The 23079-nt window shown below is 35.0% G+C and overlaps 3 protein-coding genes across 3 annotated transcripts; 2 read left to right on the forward strand and 1 right to left on the reverse strand.

Annotated features, from left to right (window-relative positions):
* Positions 1 to 513: 513 nt before the first annotated feature.
* On the reverse strand, positions 514 to 4486 carry LOC114824330 (protein FAR1-RELATED SEQUENCE 5-like). The gene is made up of 3 exons (XM_029100909.2): positions 4252 to 4486; positions 2715 to 3277; positions 514 to 1146 (listed from the first exon to the last, which is right to left on the reverse strand). Coding segments are annotated over exons 1-3 (759 nt in total). The 5' UTR covers positions 4253 to 4486; the 3' UTR covers positions 514 to 951.
* An 88-nt stretch (positions 4487 to 4574) lies between these two features.
* On the forward strand, positions 4575 to 8943 carry LOC114824329 (uncharacterized CRM domain-containing protein At3g25440, chloroplastic). Its single transcript, XM_029100908.2, has 4 exons — positions 4575 to 4706; positions 5009 to 5345; positions 7212 to 7613; positions 8348 to 8943. Exons 1-4 carry the CDS (start codon positions 4627 to 4629, stop codon positions 8690 to 8692), a joined length of 1164 nt encoding a protein of 387 aa, XP_028956741.1. The 5' UTR covers positions 4575 to 4626; the 3' UTR covers positions 8693 to 8943.
* A 7674-nt stretch (positions 8944 to 16617) lies between these two features.
* On the forward strand, positions 16618 to 20457 carry LOC114824331 (probable fructokinase-1). Its single transcript, XM_029100911.2, has 4 exons — positions 16618 to 17505; positions 18864 to 19196; positions 19871 to 19987; positions 20091 to 20457. Exons 1-4 carry the CDS (start codon positions 17095 to 17097, stop codon positions 20217 to 20219), a joined length of 990 nt encoding a protein of 329 aa, XP_028956744.1. The 5' UTR covers positions 16618 to 17094; the 3' UTR covers positions 20220 to 20457.
* Positions 20458 to 23079: the final 2622 nt, after the last annotated feature.

Here is a 23079-nt window from a genome sequence, read left to right on the forward strand (position 1 = left end):
CCAAAACCAGTACTTACTCTACCCAAACGCTTTAATTGGTATAGCTAAAATTCACTTTAGCTGCATGTTGATTTGCTTCTTTATGCATTCATGTGTAGTATTCACATCATATTTCGCGACATATGTGTGACATTCACACCATATTTCACGAGAGTAATAAGAATTCAATCATGGCTTCCACCCTGTTGAGAGCACATGGACGATGCATGGTCCTCATACAACTCTCTGACCAAAAAATTATGTACGCAACTAGTCATCCAAGTGAGTCGAAAATGGAAGCTGCCATCTAAAAAATACCGTTAGACCGTATTGCTAGTGACAAGGTTGGATCAAGAGTTCGATTCACTTCAATTGTAACGAACAACTCCTGATAAATAACTGAAACTTATAAGTGGTTTTATCGTACAGAGTTTTGGAAAATCCCCTCTCCAGCAAAAATTTTCAATATGCCGAAAACACAGTCTGGTACGTTAAGTGTCTTAATACAAGTATACGAAAACCACAACCATCAGCAAAGGGTAATTCTCAAGAGTTGTATTTAAAAGGAAGATTGGAAACAGTGTTCTGAAGCTATACAAAACAGACCTCATAGCAAATTTCACGTGTAAGCGATGGTCCGATTCCAACTTCCTTCGGACGTCCTATAATCTGCTTTATAAGCACAATTCACATGGATGGCTCAGGTAAAACTGTACATGGACTCAATCACATTTTCCCTACTGACTATTTGATGCAGACGAGAAATTTACGCAAGGCAGTCCAATGAATGCCAGTGACTAAAACATCACAAAGCTATAGAAGGTTAGAAACTAACTAGCTTCCTAAAATCCAGGCGAACCCCTAACACTAAAATCAAAACAATGACCGAATGATTCATCCTACAGAATTGTCCACGACATTGCTTGATTCTATGTTTTACCAAACGAGAAAGTGCTTAAGTTGCAGAAATCCTTATCTGTGTCCTTGCAGTTCTTTGCCTTCAATCTCCTTCACACTGTCTACTATGTGTTGGATCTTTTTTGATAGGCTCTCGTTGTGTTCTTCAATGTGCTCAAAAATTAGTTCCAGATGTCTTTTATAGGTCACAGCACGCTTTTTCTCTATGGCCAACTGCTGAGATAATTCCCGAATCTTGTCATGCTCATTCTGAACGAGAAAACAAAAGGTAATTAAAATACACGTCAAGCTGTATTATTATGATTCACAAATTCAAACCCAATTAAAATTTTCCCAACAATAGCATCTCCATTTTCTCGTCATGATTTTCAGCATCAATCCATTTCAATGTCTGGATTAGTCGCAAGTAAGTCTGTGGAGAAAGAACATAACTCCCACATGTAATGTATTCGTTTGTGAAAAGCATACATAGTCCATTCTTCGCGTGCACAAAACCGCAAACTAGGAAATGTTTATGTTTCAACTACAATACTTTAATAGGCTAGAACCTTGTTTTAATGATCTAGCTGCTAACCATGGTAACTAAAAAAAACTGCATGGTTTTCACTTTTCACCATACAACACAGGAGGAAACAGCGAAAACCAAAAGCCATAACCTACACATGCAAGCATGGCGGACAGAAACAACAATAATATAACATATTAAACATCCTAGAAAGCAAGTGCAAATCATCTCAAGTACTCATTGTGGAAATGGACAACTATGAGCTTAGGACTCGAATACAACACAGGAGACAACAATGAAAACCGAAAGCCATAACCTACACATGAAAGCATGGCGGACAGAAGCAACAATGATATAGCATAATTACATTCTAGAAAGCAATTGCAAATCATCTCGAGTACTCATTGTGGAAATGGACAACGATGAGCTTAGGACTCAAAGACATTTACACATTCAAGGATCGAATGGCATGTTGGAGAAACAAAATCACCACCATTGCGGAAATGGATGTCTATCGTACACAGCCTTATCATTGCTTTTGAAAAGAGGTTGTTTCCACAACTCGAACTTTGACCTTTCCATCACAAAGGAGCAACCTTTCTGTTGTGCCAAGGCTCGCCCTCAAGGAAGTATTAAAGAACTACATTCCAAAAATTCTACAACCACGTCTGATTTTAGGCTACTGTAGTGTGTATAGACACTAGCTGCCGCATGTCAAAAAAAGCCCAAACAGCAAAAGAATTCAACAGTCACTTGCCTAACATTAAATACTATGTGAATAACATTTCATCAAAAAAGGAAGGGAGACTAAAAACTGTTTCAGATGAACATCAAACCAAAAAGCCAGAGTTTTCAAGATTTGAGTCCGATCTATTACGAAACCACCTTTTTTTTTTTTTTTTTTTTTTAAATCCTGCCTTTGCTTTTGACATCTCCCACTCACATTACTTTTGGCCAACTTCTAGCCATTGTAGCCTCCATATTTGTAAAATTCAATCATTACTAACTTCATTACCTAGCATCTGATATCATACAGTACAGAGTGAGTTGCTAAAATGTGCCTAACCGGATACTGAATATGATTACACTATTTACTCTACTTCAAATCCCAAACATAGTGATAGCCATTTACTCTACTCCCATGGTAATAGAAAAGAAGATATTCATGAATACAGATTGTAATATACCACCCCCCATTATTTGTAAAAGACCTATTACTATTAACAAACTTCAGAACTTTGCAAGGGATAAGAAAATTTAACAATGGAAAAAGCCAAACACTAATGGTCAAAAAAGGAGAAAAACAACTAACCGGATATTGATCATAAATGCAATCCCTTCGACCTTTCCCAGGTGTCAAAGGATGAGTGTGCTCCTTTACAAATTTTGTGACAACCCATTTCCCAGAAGTTACTTTCCTCACCAAAATCATTGCTCTGCAACCAACCCTGGTCTCGGCTCTTTGCCTTACAATTTTTTCACGTTTGTCAGGCATTCTATAACCCTCTTTGTTACAAACAAGTGCACGACCAATGGCAGATCCATCGCGCCTTGATCGAGAGAGCTTGCTTACACGAATTATGAATCCCACATGTGTGGCATATGCATTATAAAATGCATGAGCAGCTGCTTCAGTTTCAAACTCTTGACCAACATATGGCTCATCTGCGGAAACCACCGATACTACAGGAACTGCTTCTGGAATTATATCCCCTCCGGGAGAATCTACATTTATTTTATCATCCAGGCCCAACTGGAATGCCCCTTCAACAGAACTACCGCCGGTTTCATTTTCATCAGCTGCTCTACTAAGTTCCATCTCAGCAGAACTCCCCACCACCTCGCCATCAACATCACCATCAAGTGCAAATTCCACTGCAATAAGAAGAATTTTTTCCAATAAGTTTCGCCACACAATTGATGGTCAGCATAAAAAATGACTGTCAGCAGACAAATATTTGGAAAGACTTATTGATTCCAAAATATAACAAAAAAAGTCTGAAGACAGTTCAGAATCTTCTGTTCAGATAACAACAATAACTTCAGAAAACAACACGATAATAACTGTTTGAGACTTGGGCGGTTTAAATTTGTGGAACAATCAGAGTGCAGTTTCAAATCTGAGGAAGGTTCATTCTTACCATGAGGGATTCCGCAAGTACAAACTAAAAGTAGAGATCCGGTTTGAGCTAACACATGACTGTTGATTATTTCCCAAGAGTGAGTATGAGGACATGAAAATAACTCCTAAAGTTACGAGTTCCTCATTACCAATACTATTAAGCTAAATTTCCTCCACTTGTGTTTTTGAACTCTTGTCAAACTTACCCTATACCGAAAACTCATCCAAGATAAACCCCAATTCTTTGGTTGATTTCTAAAACAAAAAAAGAGAAAAATAAAGTATTATCCCCAATCTTCTTTTCTATGCCAATTTGGCCACCTAAAAGCAAAAAACACAAAATTAACCGAACCAATTAGCAACCGAACAAAGTTCTTTGAACAAGATTAAGTTAATCAATATGGTCCAAACCATTGATTAGTGGCATTTGAATATTAAACTTCTTCTCCTCTCTTCCCACAAAGTCAGTGCTCTAATTTTCCCCAAAACGCATATTTACTTTCACATACAAATATTCAAACACTAATTAATTCCATAGCTAATTAAAACAACGCAAAACAATCCAGAATCTAAAATCTTTTCTCACTACCATTCATATTCTCGACATTTTCTCAGCAACCAAACGGAAAACTAATCAAAAATTAAAAACCCTAAAATAAATTAAACAAAAAGGAAGAAACTTTTACAATTTTTAGATCAAATTAAATTAAAAAAATAAGAGACTTACTGTAAATTCGCGGAACCCTTCCGTTAGTTGATCGTGAAGGACATGGAAACGCCTGGTTTCTGAGTCTCGACGCCACAGAGAGAGAGAGAGAGAGAGAGAGAGCGAGGAAGGCGAGAGGGTTCAGGTTGTAAATATGGGGCTCAATTCAATATGACGTGTCAAAATCGGATTGGATAGAGAAAGATATAAAAGTCAACATTCAACTTTAAACTCCTGTGGTTTCGACACGTGGTTCTCTGGGTGGACCTTTGGCCTGCAGAATCGCAGCTCGTATGGTAAGCCGTCCGGTCCAAAGCGGTTTGAACCCGGTTCGGTTGCAGACCGTGCAACCTTAATCTTCTGCACTCCCACTCTCACTGGCAATTTGTCAGTAAAATGGCAAGAGCTGTGTTTTCGGCTGCTGTTCGCAGAGCTTCTTCGGTTCTCAAATCGCCTTCCAAACCCCACTCTCTAAGGTTCTCTCTCTCTCTCTCTCTCTCTCTCTCTCTCTCTCTCTCTCTGCAATACATTTTATATGGTTGTTTGGTTGTTGCCGCTATCCTTAACATCAATTTTCTCTGCATCCAAACACAACCCGTTAAACCGTTTAATTGAATTATGAGAAAATGTTAATGGGTTTTCAAGAATTTCAATTCTGTCCTGCCAATAGTATAATCCCACTGAACTCTTAAATTTGTTATTCAATATAATGATGATTCTGGATTGTGGAATATTGATGTGGGTTCACCATTTTCCTGCCACATTTTCTGTCATTCAGGTCAGGTTTTCCAACCCAAGAACCAATTTTCATTGCAACCAAACACTTGCCTCTGCCAAATCCTCTAAACCCATCATGGGTTTTCAGAAACTTGAGCCATGGGTCGGTGAATTTGGTGATATCACAGGGGAAACCCAAGTTCGAGATGCACGAAATCGATCCACCAAAAAAGGAGAAGTGGTTGACCAAGAAGAGGTTGAAGCAACAGAGAATGAGAGAAAAGCAGGAGAGAAGAGCCGCCAATAGGAAGGATCCACGTCGGCTCGGCATTCAGAGGAAAAAGAAAGGGCAGAAGTTTGCTAATGCTGAGGGGAGAATCAAGTACAAGCTTGAAAAGGTGAGCTGAATTGGACTATTCTGGTTGTGATGTCTTTACTATGGATTTTACCACTTCCTTGGCTTTGTGATCATGATTCAGAGAGACATTGTACGGATAATAACTACAGCTTTATGCTTAAGCAGCGATTATTATCTTAAGGCTTGCCAACATGTAGAAAGTCGTAATCCTAAGTGCGGTTCCACTTCCTCTCTATCCCAGCAAGTATAAATCATATTTGTTCCAATGGAAGTTTTTAAAAGAGGTATGAATTAGAGTGATAGTACTTGTTTTATTTAGAGTCTATTCGGGTTCCTACCAACCACCTGTGACCCTGCGAATAATTATTTACTAGATGAGGTTCATGACTTGATTCCCAAAAGGTGAGTTACCATCCATGGGACATGTTCATCATGCCATTAGTTTTGTCCCTAGATCTTATCATAATTTCCTCATCTTTCACATTATAAGTGAACCCTAAGGATCATTGCAAGTTGAATTGGCAAGTAGAAGGTCTTTTTCCAATTGGTCATAGTTGTGGTCCTTCTGCAATTTCTGCTCTGAAAACTTTTGAAGGACTTTGCGGAAAATCTGTGTTAATTAAATAGATAAAAGTCAACTATAGGTTTCCAATTCGGCCATTCATAGGCTTGAGAACATCAGATAGAGTGGTTAGTTCTAGTTTGTTCTCCAAGGTGGATTTTCACCAAGTAGAGATTTGACTTGGAAATGAGTTGAAATTTTGTTTTCTGGTATTCCTAGTTCTTTATGCGCTTATAGTATGTCTTATGTCCTTTAAAAGCCAGATAAGCTTGTGGCACTTTATATTATATCTGAACTAATATTAGTCTAAACTATATAATTTTTTCTCTTCAATAAAAGGGTAAATGCATACTGCGGCTTTTCTTGATTCTTAGAGTTAAGCAATGCTCTTCCTTGCAGACCAAGTACTTTGCTTAAGAAATATTGTCTCAGGACAAAGTCTTGCAACAAACTCTGATTAAAGTCAAAGCTATTAAGGTTCCAAAAAAAATTATAAAAAAAACTGGAAAAGAAAAAGAGTTTCAATTGACTGTTGCATGCCTTAGTTTCTTAAATTGAAATTTATGCTTTTGCATATTTGAAAATTTTGCTGGAACTGGAAAAAGAAAAAGGAAAATAAGAGTGCTGTGTTCGGAACCAAGCTATTTGTCAAGTATAATTTTTTTAGAAGGAAACACATTTGTTGAAAATATATTTCTTAGGGGTTGGGATGCCGTTAAATTTTTTAACATCTAAAGGTGTTTATAACTCCAAATTAGGCCACACCCTTGGGAAAAGTCTGACTTTTTACCCTCCCCTGAATCTATTTTTGTATTTAAACAAAGGTTTAATTTTTAAATTTAAACCAATTGTGTCAGGGAAGGTGTTAGTTTACAGTAATTCTCTCATTTCTGCAGTTATGTGCCTCTTTTCATTCAAAAGCTATTTCCTTTAGACTGAAATATTTAGGAACTTGCACAATTATGATGACCTATGATCGTTTTTTATTTATTTTAATGTTCGATTCGCTTTCCCTTTTTTCCCTCCCAATATGAGGAGGCCTCATATAGTTTCCACCTTTTTCTGTGCACTAGTCAAGAATTTGTAATTGGTTTCCAATATTTGGTGAGGCTTAGGTCATTTTAGTACTTTTAAAACAAAATTGAAATACTTTCAAACACTACTGCCCCTCATGACCAGTTTGTCTTTTCATTTGTTTTAAAAAATCTTTTGATAGCGCAAGTCTTTTAAAGATAGGAATTTTTTTTTATCACTCTCCCAGACCCTGCGTAAAGCGGGAGCCTTGTGCACTGGGTACAACGATCGTAGTCTTTAATTTTCGTGACTTTTTTTCTTTCTATTCAGGCTAGAATAAAGGAAGCTTTGCTGATTGAAAGACTTAAGAGGTATGAAATTCCAAAAGTCCAGGGTCCTGAGGTACAACCAGATGACCTGACAGGTGAGGAGCGGTTTTATATGAAGAAAATGGCTCAAAAGAAGTCTAATTATGCACCAATTGGAAAACGAGGAATTTTCGGGGGCGTTATTCTTAACATGCATATGCATTGGAAAAAACATGAAACCGTCAAGGTGATTTGCAAGCCATGTAAACCTGGCCAAGTACATGAATATGCCCAGGAAATTGCTAGACTGAGTGGCGGGATCCCAATTCAAATAGTTGGAGATGACACCATAGTATTCTATCGAGGAAAGAACTACGTCATGCCAAAAGTTATGTCACCCACAAATACTTTGTCCAAGAAAAAGGTGATTTTTCAAGCTTCATCTATTCAGTTTCTTCTCTCTCTGGTGTAACTGTTTATTATTTTAAACTCAACTTTATAGCATTTTCCGTATTAGTTTGAAATGTGAGGTGTGGTCTGTTTTTGCTAGGTATTGCACTTTCACATCTTCCATTTCCGTAATTGTTTTGTTGTCAATCAAGTACCTTTGGAAAGAGTATCTAGTCGACAGACAAGTGCCTATGGCAGTCATTTCCGCATCTATTTCTCTCTTTCTTTCTTTTTTATCCGCTCATTGGGGTCAAGTTTCAATTAACTTAATTCTGGTCATTTCAGCATATCCTTCATTAATTTTTGTTCTTAATAATTTATGGAAATGAACATAACTTAACTCCAGCTAGAGGCTTGTCGGCTCACGGCCTGCAGGTATGGCTGTGGCCTTGCCTGGCCTGTTTATTGGTCCCATGGCTGGGCCTGTTGATTACCTTGTCCAGATCAACTCTCTGATCTAGCATGAACCAAGTTCACGGAAACTTTATAGTTCAACCATAAAACATTTCACTGGAAAACTTGATTTAAGGTACTTTAACAAAAAGTTATCCTCGAGTAAGGAAAATAATTATTTTGTTCAGCAGTTTTGACAAGCAGAGGGTAGTTCAATTTTATATTCTTGTTGCTTTACGAACGTCTCATCTTGTAATGGAGCTTGAAACTTGAGTGATGAACTCTCAATATTGAGTCTGTTTTCCCTGTTTACAGGCACTGGAAAAGTTTAAGTACGAGCAATCCCTCGAGACTGTGCGGCACTTCATTGCTGTTGCTGAGAAGGAACTGGAGCTGTATTACAGACATATTGCGCTTTATGGTGACCCAAATGACAGAAATCCCATTTCAATCTTGGATAGTCCAACAAAAGAGACCAAGGAATCAGGGGAACTTGAAAAGCAAAAGGTAGATTCCACAAGTGATTTCTTTTCCGCGAGTCTTTCAGAGATAGACACAGGTTCCTCAATCTCAGAGCTATCAGAATGTGAGGATTCTGAAGATGACAACCTATCAATAAACGAATCAGATTCTGAAGATCACAACGTTATCAATAAATGAATCAGATTCTGAAGATGGCAGTATATATGAAACAAGCTCTTCGGAGAAGAAAAACAGCACGTCACCGTTGGATGTTAGGTACGAGAGAACGGAACCTTAATTCCATTTCAAAATGTTTTCTTTTCTCCTCATTTTTTAAGCACTTAGGAAGGCAAGGTACATGGTACTCTTTGACTCATTGTGCATTTTGGTTGGTGAGGTGTGGAGTATGTATTTCACTTTTGTATATAATGGATTCCCTCTTTGGTGTATGTTTATATAAATATATATATATATATATATTTGAAAGATAAGGTGGCATATTTGAAAGGTTGTTTTTTGAATTCGTTGTAATCAAAGTCTTTTTGAAAGATAAAAGATGGAATTATTGGTAGTGGCATGATTTTTAAGCATCAGAGATATCTTTCAGTTCAACCAGGTATTATTCTTGGTGGTGGCACTCTCTGTTTTATTATTATTTTATTTTAGAGCGACAATAACACCTCAGAAACGATAAAGAAACAGATTCGGGAACAATATTTCAGTTCTTTTGCAGCCAAGCAGATTCCGGACCACTTCTTTCCCAGCTTATTTTGGGGCCGGGTCGAGGAGTGCAACATTTCGATCTAGTTGAGTTGGTCTTGAATAACCTTTGAGATGTTTGTTATTAAGTATAGAATCATGAATTTTAGTGATTTTTTCTTTTTGTATTAAGCAATATTTTACTTGGAGGAGGTTGCGCTATGCCACACAATGAGACGATTGTATATGACATTCTATTTTGGGGCTCAGGTGGGTTGTACTAGGAGTGGAGCTAGAAAGTTAGTTCACTTGGAGCATAACTAATTATGTAGTGGCGGAAATGTAAAAAAAAAAAATTAAAATTTTCCAACGTTTTCGATGAGGCATTTCGGCAACCACTTGGGTGACCCATACCATTGTGTGTTTAGTGTACATCCCTGCCCTTTAGTGCCATTTTAATTTTGTCGATAGGTCAATACATGTACACATGGGCAGAGAGGTAAAATCTAGAAGATGATTGGGAGGAGGGAGGGTTAATGGGCTTTTCTTATTTTGAGAAAACATGACTAGCTTTAAACTTTACTAAAATCAGTGTCGTTTCGCTAAAAACAGACATATTTTTTGTTGATGGTGTTGGATATGGATTGAGTGATAGAGTTGCACTGCAGAGATGTCGATGTTGTCTAGTTTTTGTTGAACTCGCCTATTTCACGATAAAAGAATTGAAAAGGAGAGATTTTGAAGATAGTTTTAACAAATTGCTTAAAACTAAATGTATATTTTAAAAACATACAATATTATCTACACTAAGGGGAGAGAGAGTGAGCTAAGCCTTACCATGGGCTAGCCATAATAATTAGGTTCGAATTCTCATTTGGCTAAAATCAAACCTAAGATCTCCCTCTTACAAGTGAAGAGGAATACACTAGACCGTAATACTAAGTGTATATTTTTTTAACAAAAAAATGAGAAGGGGCATGTGCCCCGTAGCCCTTCATCAACTTTACCCCCGCTCTCCCCTCAATGGTCCCGTGCAACTCTAGTACTACGATCTAGTGGTATTCTTCTAAATTTGCAAGTAAGATATCTTAGGTTCGAATCTTGATAATGATGAGTTCGCAATCAATTTATTCTTCCACTCCATTAGTATTGATACATCCAACAATAACAACAAAGTATTATCTCACTAAATAAAATCAGCTATATAGTATTGATGCATGGTTGTATAAAAATAAGGGCGTGCATGAATTTATAAATTGTCAAGAAAACCGAGATCAAACTCCAACCAACCACATTACTTAAAGTCTTAAAAGGGAGTTTTTTAATTGCTTCACTTTCAAGCGGCATTGACTAATCCATGTCCAGCACATGCGGACGTGTTGTACACCATGCCTAACCATGTCCATGCCACTAATATATTGAAATTTTAATTTATTTACGAATATATATTTATTTAGGATAGCGTTATTCACACTCAATTTTACTTTCAGTATATTCTTGTTAATTTTTTAACATTAATCTTCTTTAATTTGTTTGATTAAACAGCTGAAAATTAAAAAGAGTGTGAAAAGTAAAAATGAATGTGTGGATAACACTACCTTTATTTAACTGGAAATAGAGTTTGATGGTTCGGACTTTGTAATGAGAATAAAAGGTTGTGTATGTTTAACTTCAAATGAAATGATACAACTTTCGTCTTTATGATTCATATGTTTAGGGCTAGTTTAGTAGACTGGTTGAGATAAGTTGTGACTAATTAAAATGAACGTGAGTTTAACTTATTGTTTGTTGTGTCAAAATGTAAGTTGGACTGGATGAGTTAGGAATTCACAATGGAGTGACTTATATAACGTATCTTTATACATGAGTTACAAGTCACGTCTTACAAAGTCTAACCAATCCTTGCTAATCCAATTTTATTTCCTAAGATTCAATCTCATATAGCTCACCAAACAAGCCTTTAAAGTCACACAATGAGGAGTTCAAATCTCCTGCGCTCAAATTTTTTTTGTTGCCTCTCTATAACTTGTTTACTTGAGTGACACATGTCGTTTTGACTTAATATCTTTAATTTTTAATGAATAATTAGGTGTCAACAAATGAGATAAGTCACAGAGAGGCCATTAGTGCAGAAGTTTTGAACTCTACAATGAGTTGGTAATAATGTCTTATAGAACTTGTCATTAACGAAAATAGAAATTAACACATTTTACTTAAAAGTGAAAAAAAAATACATGTAAATTGTAATACAGTGGTATTGGTGACACTTTTGTCTTTAGTATAAAGAGATACATACGTCCACTTTTCAAGTAAATACACAACTTTTATAAATAATCACTTCTACATTTATACAAAGGGTACATCTCATTTTGTCATTCATCCAATTAATTCAATGTTTTGTGAGACTCCTAAATTCTAGAGAGTTGAGTGAGTCTTCTGGCTTATTGTAGCAATGATCGTTGAATTTTACTTTAAGATTGATTTAGTTTATGAATTCTCATATTATTATTTTTTCTTTCTCATACTTAACAATGTATTGTACCATTGGTTATTTTCACTAACATTGTCTATTTTTCGGTTAAATTTAGGACTATATTTGAAACTTAATCCCACAACATTAAAATTCAATTTAAAATTGTGAAATGAGAAAAAGAAAAAAGACCTAAAAACCAGATTTTTCTGTGTGTAAGGAAATTTAATACATAGGATTTTTTTTGTAGTTCAATATGTGATTTTTTTTTATGTTAAAAAAATGTGTGATTTATTAGCTGTTTAGGTCTAGCCATAGTTGATCTCATACCTACTTTGAAATCACATTACCTAATATTTACAAGTTACTAAAGTCCAACCATTTTCACTTTATATTAATCTCTTAATTTTTTTTTGTAATTACATATAAAATTAGACCCTGGACTTTTGTAAAAATATTATATGAATTAATCTGCTTTAATTTGTTGCTTAATTAAAGAAAAAATTATTCTCCTTTTATTGTTTATTATATAACGAGGGCAACGCGATGTGATTTTGTTCATAAAATAGTTGTAGTAGATGGTAGTGGCATGTGAATAGCAAGTGGCTCAGTGGTAAGAACACGGATTTTAGCTCTTAAAATACCAAAAAAAAAAAAAAAAAAAAAAACAAGGAGGTTTCGGGTTCGAGGTTCCAAGCTAGTGAGTCTACTTGATTGTGGACAAGGAGAGGCTGAAATGCCTTGTAAGTCTTCTTCTGAAAGAGATAGATAACTGTGGCTTGACACCAGTTGTCTATTATTTTATTTTTTTAAAGATAGTAGTGGCATGTAACACTAGTACGTACTTTCCTCATTAAATCCAGCCAACCACAGTAAAACAACAAAATCATCAAACTCTCAAACGTCTTCGAAAGAGATGGATAATTGTAATTTGCCACCCGTTGTCTATTTAAAAAAAAAAAAATAGTAGTGGCATGTGACACTAGTACGTACTTTCCTAATTAAATCCAGCCAACCACAATAAAACTACAAAACCATCAAACTCTCAAACCTCTTTGGATAAACCATTTTTGTTCAAACTGCTTTGTCCTCTTTTCGTGTGAAGTGTACAGTGAAACCATGAACTCACTTATTACGGAAGCAGAAACCATTGGCCGATGAGTGTTTCCACTCTCTGCATAAATTATCTATGTGCCCCAGATTATATACAGAAATTTTTTCGGGAAATATATTAAATTTCTTTTATTACATTTAGTATTCTAGACCGTGCTCTTGACATTCTAAAATTTCTCTTATTTGTATAATCCATTCTTCCTTTCATTTTGGTCGGTCTTCATTCCTTTATTCATATATTTTTTTTAAATCCATTTCAATAATCGGTCAATGGAAACAAAAAAGGGTTACTATTACATGACACTTCTTCTGGATTGTCTATACTTTTTTATCCTTTTACGTTAACACAGACTTATAATCACAACACGTGGTCTAGTAGTAAGGGCGCGAACTACGGCTCTCCAATAAACAAAAAAAAGTGAGAGGTACCGGGTTTGATGTTCCGAGCTGGTGCGTCGGCTTGAATGTGATCACCGGCAAGGTGAAATTCCCCATAGCCTCTCCGGGCCCTAAAGTAGTGGATAACCGTGATTTGCCACTAGTTATCCCCTTTAATAAAAAAAATAAAAAAAACCTTATAATCCGTTCAAGTTAATATGATACTTACTATATAATATTTTTCTCTAATTAAACTTGAGCATTTTCAAATTATTCCCGCATAGGTTCCACTCAAATAAAAAAAAATCATCTAACGGTAATTAAACAAATGATTACTGGAATAAATCATATGAAAATAATCAAATTGGTGTAACAATTTTGGTCATAAGTGAATGTTGGTAAGGATGGTCTATCGGGACACGAAAAATGATAGTTTGGATCATGTAATTAAATTGTGAAGTGTGCCCTAAATCAATGGTTAATATCATATTATTTTATTAAGAGAGAAAATTTGATATGAACCCAAATAGTTGTAACTCTATGTTGCTCTTGGATTTTTTTTTTTTTTTTTTTTTTTTTTGGTTAGGTAACAATTCTTCCTTGTTAAAGTAAACCAAATATCATCATCTATGAATATACGAACTAGGTATAATCTCATGATGCCAATTTTGAATGGCACCCCATTGATTCCAGCAATCTTTTTGTATTTTGTATTTTTTTTCCTCTTTCCTATAATGGATGTTAAATAGTCAATTTCTCCATTGATGTTAGATTTTAAAATTTTCATCTAATTTCTTATCTATTTTGGTTGCGAAGACAACACTTAACAACTGTGGGAAGGCAAAAAAGTAATTTTGTTTTGGTAAATTGGGCATAAAGTCAATACTTTGCAGTTGCAAATTGGACTCTTATACCTAATTCAAATATAAAGTGTACGTAGTCAAGAGGAAAAGAAGACGACGAAAAAAAAATATGTTGTCCACATTAGAGATAAAATTACTTGATTATCCTCAAACATTTGCCATTTAACCAAAATAGGTAGAAAATTGGATGAAAAACTCCAAAATCCAACGTCAGGGGGAAAGAATTGGCTAATTATAAAAGTTCAGGAGGGTAATCAGCTAAAACTAACACTATGTTTGGATGAAGAAATTTAAGATTACTAAGGAATTTTAAAATGACGGAAATTGAAATTACAAGATTTTATTTTCAAGAATTTGTAAATTTTCTTGTTTGGTTAATCTAAAAGAATAATGGAATTGAATACTGAATTTGTTATTTTTAAACTCTAAATCATAGAAATTGGGAAATGACACATATTTACATGGAATTTGAACTTGTGAATTGGAGGTCCCAAATTCCAAGTTTTTTTTCCACGTGGAAATTCTAAATTTCTATGTTTATGAATCCAAACAAAGGAATTGGTGCATGTTAATTTATAAATTCAGACTTTTACCAAAATTCCAAGTTTATTTCCTTCATCCAAACATAGTGTAAAGTTCAGACGAGAAATTAACAAATCTTTATAAGTTCTGAGGAAAATCAACAAATATCTTTTATCTATTTATGATGTAGGCACTAAGATACATATCCTACAATTTGAAAGTTGATAATTCTATTTAGTTTTGTTGCAGATGCATCGTGGAAAATGATTCAAAATTAAATGCATAAATTAAGGTTTTCAATTAATTTTGAACTTTTCAAATATAATATTTATTTAATTTTTTTGTTGGAATATCAAATATAATCAGACATGAACTCAACATCAGCAAAAAGAAAGGTTAACCAAATATGTCCCAACTCTGATTAATCCATTTGGGATTATTACAAGAGACCAAATATGGGTGGAAAGTACCCATATTTCACCACCCAAATGCGACCATGACACCACACTCCCCGGTCCCCTACAATTGCAATAATACTATGTTGGGTATTATTATTCACACTCTTTTTAACTTTTCACACAACTCCGTATTCATTTTTATTATTTGATCATTTTCAATTCATTCGATCTGACAGCTGAAAATTAAAAATAGTGTGTAGAAGGTAAATATGAGTGTGTGAATAACACAATCTTATGACTTACTTCTCAACCTTGGATCTTAGAGTGACAATTGTTGTTCAACGCTAAGGGGTGATTTTATGATCTGTGCGCTTGGTATGTATTATGTGGAGGAAGCTCAACTTTGTTGGAAGTGACCCATACCAGGGTTTTTTTTTGCCTACAATTGCATGATCATCAAAGGGTGGTGCTTTCTTTCCATTGTGGGAAGAAGATGCAGTGGTTTGAGGGGATTCACAAACATGTTCTACTGTCAGTGTAAGTCTATAGGTGATGATACTGTGATCACCTTGGGTGTCTTGACGGTGTTGGGTTTGGCTCATACGATTTGGGTCTTATGAGTTTAAACTTCACGTTGGTTAGATATGAGTCTTTTGTGGCCAAGGAATTGTACCTTTGAAGAATTTATTTTGTGTTCTGTCGTTGTTTTGTTTTGTTGTAGTTGTGGTTTTGTTGTCTGTTTGCCTGAAAAATGAAGTACTTCTTTGTCGAAGGAGCGTCGTCTTTTGCAAGTTCATCAATAAGTCGTGCAAATGTTTTTTCCTTGTGCGCGTACATTTCCGCTTGGTTTGATGTGATTATGTGGAGTATATTTTGTATTGCTTCTCTATTGTGTTTGTAATCATAAAATTGTATTCACGATCAATGATGTTTCTCGTTTTATTTAATAAATGGAAATGAAAGTTTGTGTAACAATGAAAGAGGGTGTATTCAATTGAGAATTTGAGAGATTTTAATGGATTTTTATGGAGTTTAATTGATTTGTAGAGATTTCATATAAAATTTTGATTCAATTCCCTTGAAATTTCATGGGGAGATGTGAGATTTGTGGATGCTTAAAATACACTATGAAATCTCTTCAATTCCCTTTGATTCTTTAACTTTCTCAAATTCTTTAAAATCAATTTCTAATTGAATACACTTGGATTTCTAAGGATTTTAATAAACTATCTTAAAATTCTAATTGAATACACCTTGAATTTCAGAGAATCACTTAAAATCCTAATTGAATACCTTTAAATTCATTAAAAAATTAAAATCTCTCATAATCCTAATGGGATACATCCTATCCAAAAATTTTCATTTTTTTAATTATGATTTAAATATATTTTTGTAAAAGATTAATTAATATATAAACTGTTTAGTCATCAATTAAGATCAATTTAGATCATCATGATGTACCATCCAATTTTTACTAAAATGATCTTTACGTAACAAAAAGGTGCACATGTGCATCTAATTATTGTTTCACTATTTAATAAAGTAATCATTTTTAACTATTTGTTATTATTTTTTTTCTGGCTTCACCATGTCCATATATTTTTAATGTTTCTGAAATACGATAGGATATATAATGTATTATTATAAAAATAACGAAATTCTTGTGTTTGAAAATTGACAACTCAAAAATAAAACATCCGTAAACTTATATAATAACACGTGATGTACACTTGTGTTCCCATCAAAATAAAATTTCTCCTCCATATCAAGTGGACCCTAGAATGGGAGAATAAATTATTCATTATTCTCCAAATTTGGACAATCATAAAAAAAAAAGGGCAGTTGGATTAATTTGACTCAAGAAATAAAACAAAGACATAAATAATCCATTAGTGAAATTATTTTAATTAACTAGAATTATTAATAATATCATAATCCGTTTTCTCCACCGATTCCTCCTTAATCCTTTCTTTGCAAGGCTTCCTCACATAAAGTATAATTTCGGATTCCTCATAATCCTCCCCTTCCTCGGTTTCTCCCTCTCCCTATAAATACTCCCACCTCCGATCACTTCCTCCTCTCTCATTATTTCCCTCACCATCCCACCAAAACTCTGTTCCTCTCTCTCTCCTCTCTCTCTCTCTCTCTCTTTCAGTTATGGCTAACAATGGCGTACCGCAGACCGGAAAGGGTATGATCGTGAGTTTCGGCGAGATGCTGATCGACTTCGTCCCCACCGAATCGGGCGTTTCTCTTGCCGAAGCTCCTGGCTTCCTCAAAGCCCCAGGCGGGGCCCCCGCCAACGTGGCGATCGCCGTGGCTCGCCTCGGCGGAAAGGCCGCGTTCGTCGGAAAACTCGGCGACGACGAGTTCGGCCACATGCTCGCCGGCATCCTGAAGAAATACGGCGTCGCTGGAGAAGGCATCTCGTTCGATCAGGGCGCCCGCACCGCCTTGGCCTTCGTGACCCTACGCGCCGACGGTGAACGTGAGTTCATGTTCTACCGGAACCCTAGCGCCGATATGCTGCTGAAGCCCGACGAGCTCAACATCGAGCTCATCAAATCCGTACGTTTCTCTCCTCTCTTTTCTCTCCTTACGTTTTGTGTTTCTTTTCTCGGAAAATTTGGAGGGAGGGTTGAAGGTTGAAGGTTGAAGGTTGAAGGTTGGGTGTGATAAACTTACCTGCCGTTGATTTTCTGATGTGGGATGCACTTGGATCTCACTTTATTTCTTGGCCCTTAATTTTCTGATGTGGATCCCGCTTATCACGGATCTCTCGTATCAGACAGACACACCGGTCCCGATATATTCCCCACAAAAATAATTAATTAATTTTAAAGAAATAAATAAATAAATAAAATTTCATGACAAAAATAATAATTAATTTAGGTTTTTTATTTGTATAGATTTATTAGATAAGGAGTCGACGGAGTTCTAATTCATTTCACGTTTCACGTCGTAGGATAAGAGCAACATATTTTTTCATCATTGTAGTAGAGGCCACTTGCATAATTAATTTAGAATTGAATAGGTAAAGTTTGGCAGCGCGATTTGGTTTTGGGTGTTCGTATTTTTTTTCCCCACGCGCACACGTAAGCGAGTGGTTGTTGTACATTTTGTGGTCGGTTCGGTAATATTGCATGTTGATCCAATCAATTGAAAATACATGTTGAAATTTTTGGCTCTATTTTATTTTAAGTTGGCTTTTTTGGTTTTAATTAAATTATTTTCTCTCCTTTTTTTTTTCTTAATCCAATTATTTTTCACTTTTTGTCATCTTAGAAGTTGATGGGGAGGCATTTATCATAAAGTAATTTTAGGCTGAAAGTTCTTTTAAAATGGTCAAAAGTTGGTTAATTAATTTTGGATTAAAAATGTCCTTGGTTTTTTTTTTTAAGAAGAAGCATAGACCCACTTGACTTTTACTAAATATTAGTTTTAAAAATATTTTAACAAAACAACAATTTTACTCATTTTAAAAATATTTTCACGAGCTCTTAATTTTCTCACTTTTTATAACATACTTATGATTTTTTTTTTTTAACAAACGATATTTTTTATACCAAGTGAATAAAGTGAGATGAGTTTCACAATGATTAGCAATAATGTGGTTCAAATTCATTTTTGGCGAAAATCGAACCAAAGACCTATCACTAATAAGAAGAGAAATACTACTAGTATTACTAAGTGACAATATACCCATAATTTTTAAATTGACATTTTAGTCATGGGCTCATGGGAGATACGGTTTTTCACTCTTTGCACGTGTACATTATCGATAGTGTGACAAACTGAGAAAGCACACAATATTTTCCTTAAAATGTATCTTGGAGGCTTACCATTTTTTGTATTACACCATATAGATAATGAAATGATTGATGTAGTTTTGCTCACCGAGTCTGGTTTTGATTTTGTATTTATAGGCCAAAGTGTTCCACTATGGATCCATTAGCTTGATCGTGGAGCCGTGCAGATCGGCACATCTGAAGGCAATGGAGGTGGCTAAAGAAGCAGGTGCATTGCTCTCCTACGACCCGAACCTCCGGGAGCCGCTGTGGCCGTCGCGGGAAGAGGCAAAGAAGCAGATAATGAGCATATGGGATAAGGCCGATGTGATCAAGGTGAGTGATGTGGAGCTGGAGTTCCTTACAGGGAGCCCCAAGATTGATGATGCCAATGCCATGACACTGTGGAGAGATAGCTTGAAGCTCCTCCTTGTCACTCTTGGTGAGAAGGGTTGCAGATACTACACCAAGGTCAGTTCCTTATGCGATCCAATCCAATTCTTTACTATTTTGTTGCACCTGCATATGCATTGCTTAATTAGTTCTGAGTTTTTGACTTTTAGTCACGTTGGGCCTGGGGTAGGTGGGGGTGGGGTCTATGTCCATGATTTTGGTTGTGGACAAAGTAAGTTTGATTATATTTCTTGATATTAATGGAATCTTTATCTTATTCATTTGATGTTTTTGTTTTGCATATTAAAAAAACGAGTTGCTATTGACACTCTACAAATGCCGTGGCCGTGCACCATTTATGTAACAAAGTAGAAATATTTCAAGTATTATTATGTGGCAAAGCAGACATTTTTGAAGGAGTTAATATGTGTTCAAAACTAATAGAAAATTGGAGAGTTTCGAACCGGTGACGACGGGTCGTACCCAGTGCACAAGGCTCCCGCTTTACGCAGGGTCTGGGAGAGGTGAATGTCGGTGACGACACATGGATAAAATTCAACACTCTATCCACATGAATATTTAGTTTTGAGTTTAGAGGGGATTGGGTTTTGAAGCATGGGTAGACATCCAACTCCCTATCCATCAGGATATTGAGTTTTGTTTACTTTTTTTTTGGAAACTTTAGGCATTTGGTTTGGTAATTGGGTTAAAAACTTAACTTGTGTACATTACTTGTAAAACAACAAATACAGAATTTCCGTGGAGTGGTGGAATCCTTCGAGGTCAAAGCCGTTGACACTACCGGCGCCGGTGATTCGTTTGTCGGTGCTCTCCTTGCGAAGATTGTCGATGACCACTCTATTCTTGAAGTAAGCTATACAGTTGACGATGATTTTATGCATCTTATATGCTATATATATTTGAATTATATTAATTTGGAAAGCTGATGAACGAATTTGGTTGGATTTGCAGGACGAGAAGAGGTTGAGGGAGGTACTGAAATTTGCAAATGCATGCGGAGCGATTACAACAACCAAGAAGGGAGCGATCCCCGCACTTCCCAACGAGTCTGAAGCCCTCACCCTCTACAAAGCAAATTAGAACAAGGTGATGGATCTCAACAGCAACAAGAAGAAGAGGGGAATATCTGCCTCTTTTTATTTTTCTTTTTATTTCTCCTCTTTTTATTACTTTTTTTTTTATTTGTCAAGTTTGTAGGAGCTTTTGTTTCGAATTTTGTGTTTTATTGGAGAGGGATTTTCCAGCATTGGTTTGGCTGCGTGTAATGATGGAAGTTGGAGGCTTAAGCATTGCCTAATAAGTAATATGATTTCTGATATTTCATCTTGTTCTTCTCATCAAATGAGAACCCAAATTCGATTGTTGGATAATAATCAACGATGAAAGATAAATATATATAGAAATAAATTTGAATTATGCTAATAATTAAATAAATAACAACACTGTATATTGAATAAACAAAATTGATATTTAAACAAACGAAGCGAAGATCGAGGTTTGCGTATTGCAATGTCTTTGAAATAATTTTGTAGGCGCTTGCTTCTCTAGAAATGAACAATCTAAACTAGGATTCCAACACCAAAAAACTTAGTTTCTAGCAAATTAATTACTAGGTCTCTCAGTATGCTTGCTATTGAAGAAAAAATGATTTTCAGTGGTTTGATTGATATGCAAATGCATGTAATTATAATAATTATATATCTGTTCACAACATGTATGAGTTTAGGAGACGACTTGAATTGTACGAGTTTAAGAGCGACTGCTTAACAGAAAAGATGTGTCGGTTTAGATATAAATGGAACATAAGGCATATATTGTTGTTTGTTTAGCGTCGATTTAGCATCCGACGATAAAAGTATTGCTTTAGTCAAAAAGTTGTATTTGTTTTTTTTTTTTTTTGGAAAATAAAAGTTGTATTTGTTTTGCTTGCACATCCTTTCCCCTTTTCAAGCACATCTATTTGGGGCATTTGGAGCGAATAAAAACAAAAGATAATTAAGAAACGTGATGTGTATGGAAAAAAGGAGTGTACAAATCATTTTTTTTTAAAGTTAAGCAATTTTAATTTGGATACTATTGGCGGAAGAGGATCTTTGCTGGCATCTTTTCTTGGGGATCCAGAAGATCCTGTAATCATGACCATTCGTTGTACATTGTGACGTCAGAAATCATTTAAATTTTAAAATTAAATATAAATGATACCTAACGAAAACTGACCACATGATATATGATGAACGATCATGATCACATGATCTACCGGATTCTCAGAAAAAGGATCCGACGAGGAACCTTTTTCACTATTGGCACTCACATATTAAGTTTTTTTCAACCACTTTATATTTATTTATGATATATATTATATTAAATAAGAGTGAAAAATACGCCAGGTGGAAGTGCAAAACAGCAAAACAACAATTTTGGCCCCAACATGTAAAATGTGGACCGTTGGAAATCATGCCATATGATAACTTGGTTTTGTCCATATATAAAACAACTCGTGTCGTATAGGCAAACTAGCCAACTACTTGTGGAGAGATTTATAGTATGTCGGAAATAGATAGTACATCACGTGTCATTATACAATTGAGTTGATATGCCTAATATTTTACAAAAAAAAATTCAAAGGTTCAATATCTACAATAAGTTCTAACAATTTTTTTTGTTTGTAGTGAATCGGTAAATATCATTAACATTCATTGATTTTTCTATCTCTCGCCGATATATGGTGAAGTTTACATTTCCACCCTCATTTTCCATATCGATCATTGACTTTTCGGATATTTTGACGAAAATATCGACAATTTTGTGAATATTTTAGTCATTGCTAATTAGTGATTAAGCATGAATTTTCTTTTGGTGATTTCCTTAATTAGAGAGATACGCTCATGAAGAACCATAAAAAATAAATAAAAACTTTTATAGGTTATCTTCAAATTTTTATGCCAAATTGTAAATTAATGAATGTACATCAAGTCAAGCTTGGTGAGTTTGATTATCTATGGTAATTCTTTTTCCTCCAACATAAAAAAAAAATTAAGACAAAATAAAATGTTTCTAACCAAAGAGCCAAGTGCTCTGTCCAACTCTAAATAAATCAAAGATCCTTTCCTTTATCCAACAAGTACAACCCAAGACCCTTGTCAAATGCCAAAGCAATCTGAACATATCAATGGTGAAAAACTCGTATTTGGAAAAAGAAAGTGTCAGGTCAACTTATATAGACTTTCTTAAATTGTGTGACGACTCACATGCAGAAATGGACGATTTCACTAGCCATAACGCATAAGATATTTTAAACGTGAAATGCAATTCATGAAAAAACTTGACTTGAGATGAAGCAAAACCATTTGCAATTTAATCTTCAATGACCCAGACTTTAATACCAAGCATTCTAAAGTCTAATCTCTAATGAAAATTGATCTAAAGAACATGTGTGATAAATGATTACAGGTTTGACAAAGAAAGTCAAAAAACTACTAAGTTTGAACTTCACAACAACAACAAAATAAATTATTAAACCACATGATGTGGTTTAAAAAGATAAAGGGAACTTTAATGAAAAGTTTTTGGTACTGTTCATTTTAACGAAAAATCATATTTTTACACTAAAAAGTCAATCATGGTACTATTCACTTTACCATTTATTTTGTCATTTTCGTTAAAACTCAAAGTTGTTAAGCCTTTCTCATTAGTTTTCCTAAAGATAAAAGCAATAAAATGAGACTCCATGATTTAAACCACATTTTGTAAATCAAATGATGTGACAATAAAATAAGACTCCTTAATTTAAAGAATTTAAAAAAGAAGACCAACCATCAACAACCGCATCATGTGGCCAAATATAAAAGCCTGCATATAGAATCTTGTTCTCTTGGTCGCCAAGTGACCAAAGATTCATGCTCGCTCACCCTTTAATTTAATATCAAGGGTTGAGATTAAA

Source organism: Malus domestica, chromosome 04 (genome assembly GCF_042453785.1).
Source record: "Malus domestica chromosome 04, GDT2T_hap1".
NCBI classification, from domain to species: domain Eukaryota; kingdom Viridiplantae; phylum Streptophyta; class Magnoliopsida; order Rosales; family Rosaceae; genus Malus; species Malus domestica.

Coding starts and splice junctions, on each gene's coding strand:
- LOC114824330 (XM_029100909.2), bottom strand. Junction 1,147..2,714: donor GCATTTATGATCAATATCCG/GTTAGTTGTTTT, acceptor TTTCTCGTTCAG/AATGAGCATGACAAGATTCG.
- LOC114824329 (XM_029100908.2), top strand. CDS start 4,627: ATGGCAAGAGCTGTGTTTTCGGCTGCTGTTCGCAGAGCTTCTTCGGTT. Junction 5,346..7,211: donor TCAAGTACAAGCTTGAAAAG/GTGAGCTGAATT, acceptor CTTTCTATTCAG/GCTAGAATAAAGGAAGCTTT. Junction 7,614..8,347: donor ATACTTTGTCCAAGAAAAAG/GTGATTTTTCAA, acceptor CCCTGTTTACAG/GCACTGGAAAAGTTTAAGTA.
- LOC114824331 (XM_029100911.2), top strand. CDS start 17,095: ATGGCTAACAATGGCGTACCGCAGACCGGAAAGGGTATGATCGTGAGT. Junction 19,197..19,870: donor GTTGCAGATACTACACCAAG/GTCAGTTCCTTA, acceptor CAACAAATACAG/AATTTCCGTGGAGTGGTGGA. Junction 19,988..20,090: donor ATGACCACTCTATTCTTGAA/GTAAGCTATACA, acceptor TTGGATTTGCAG/GACGAGAAGAGGTTGAGGGA.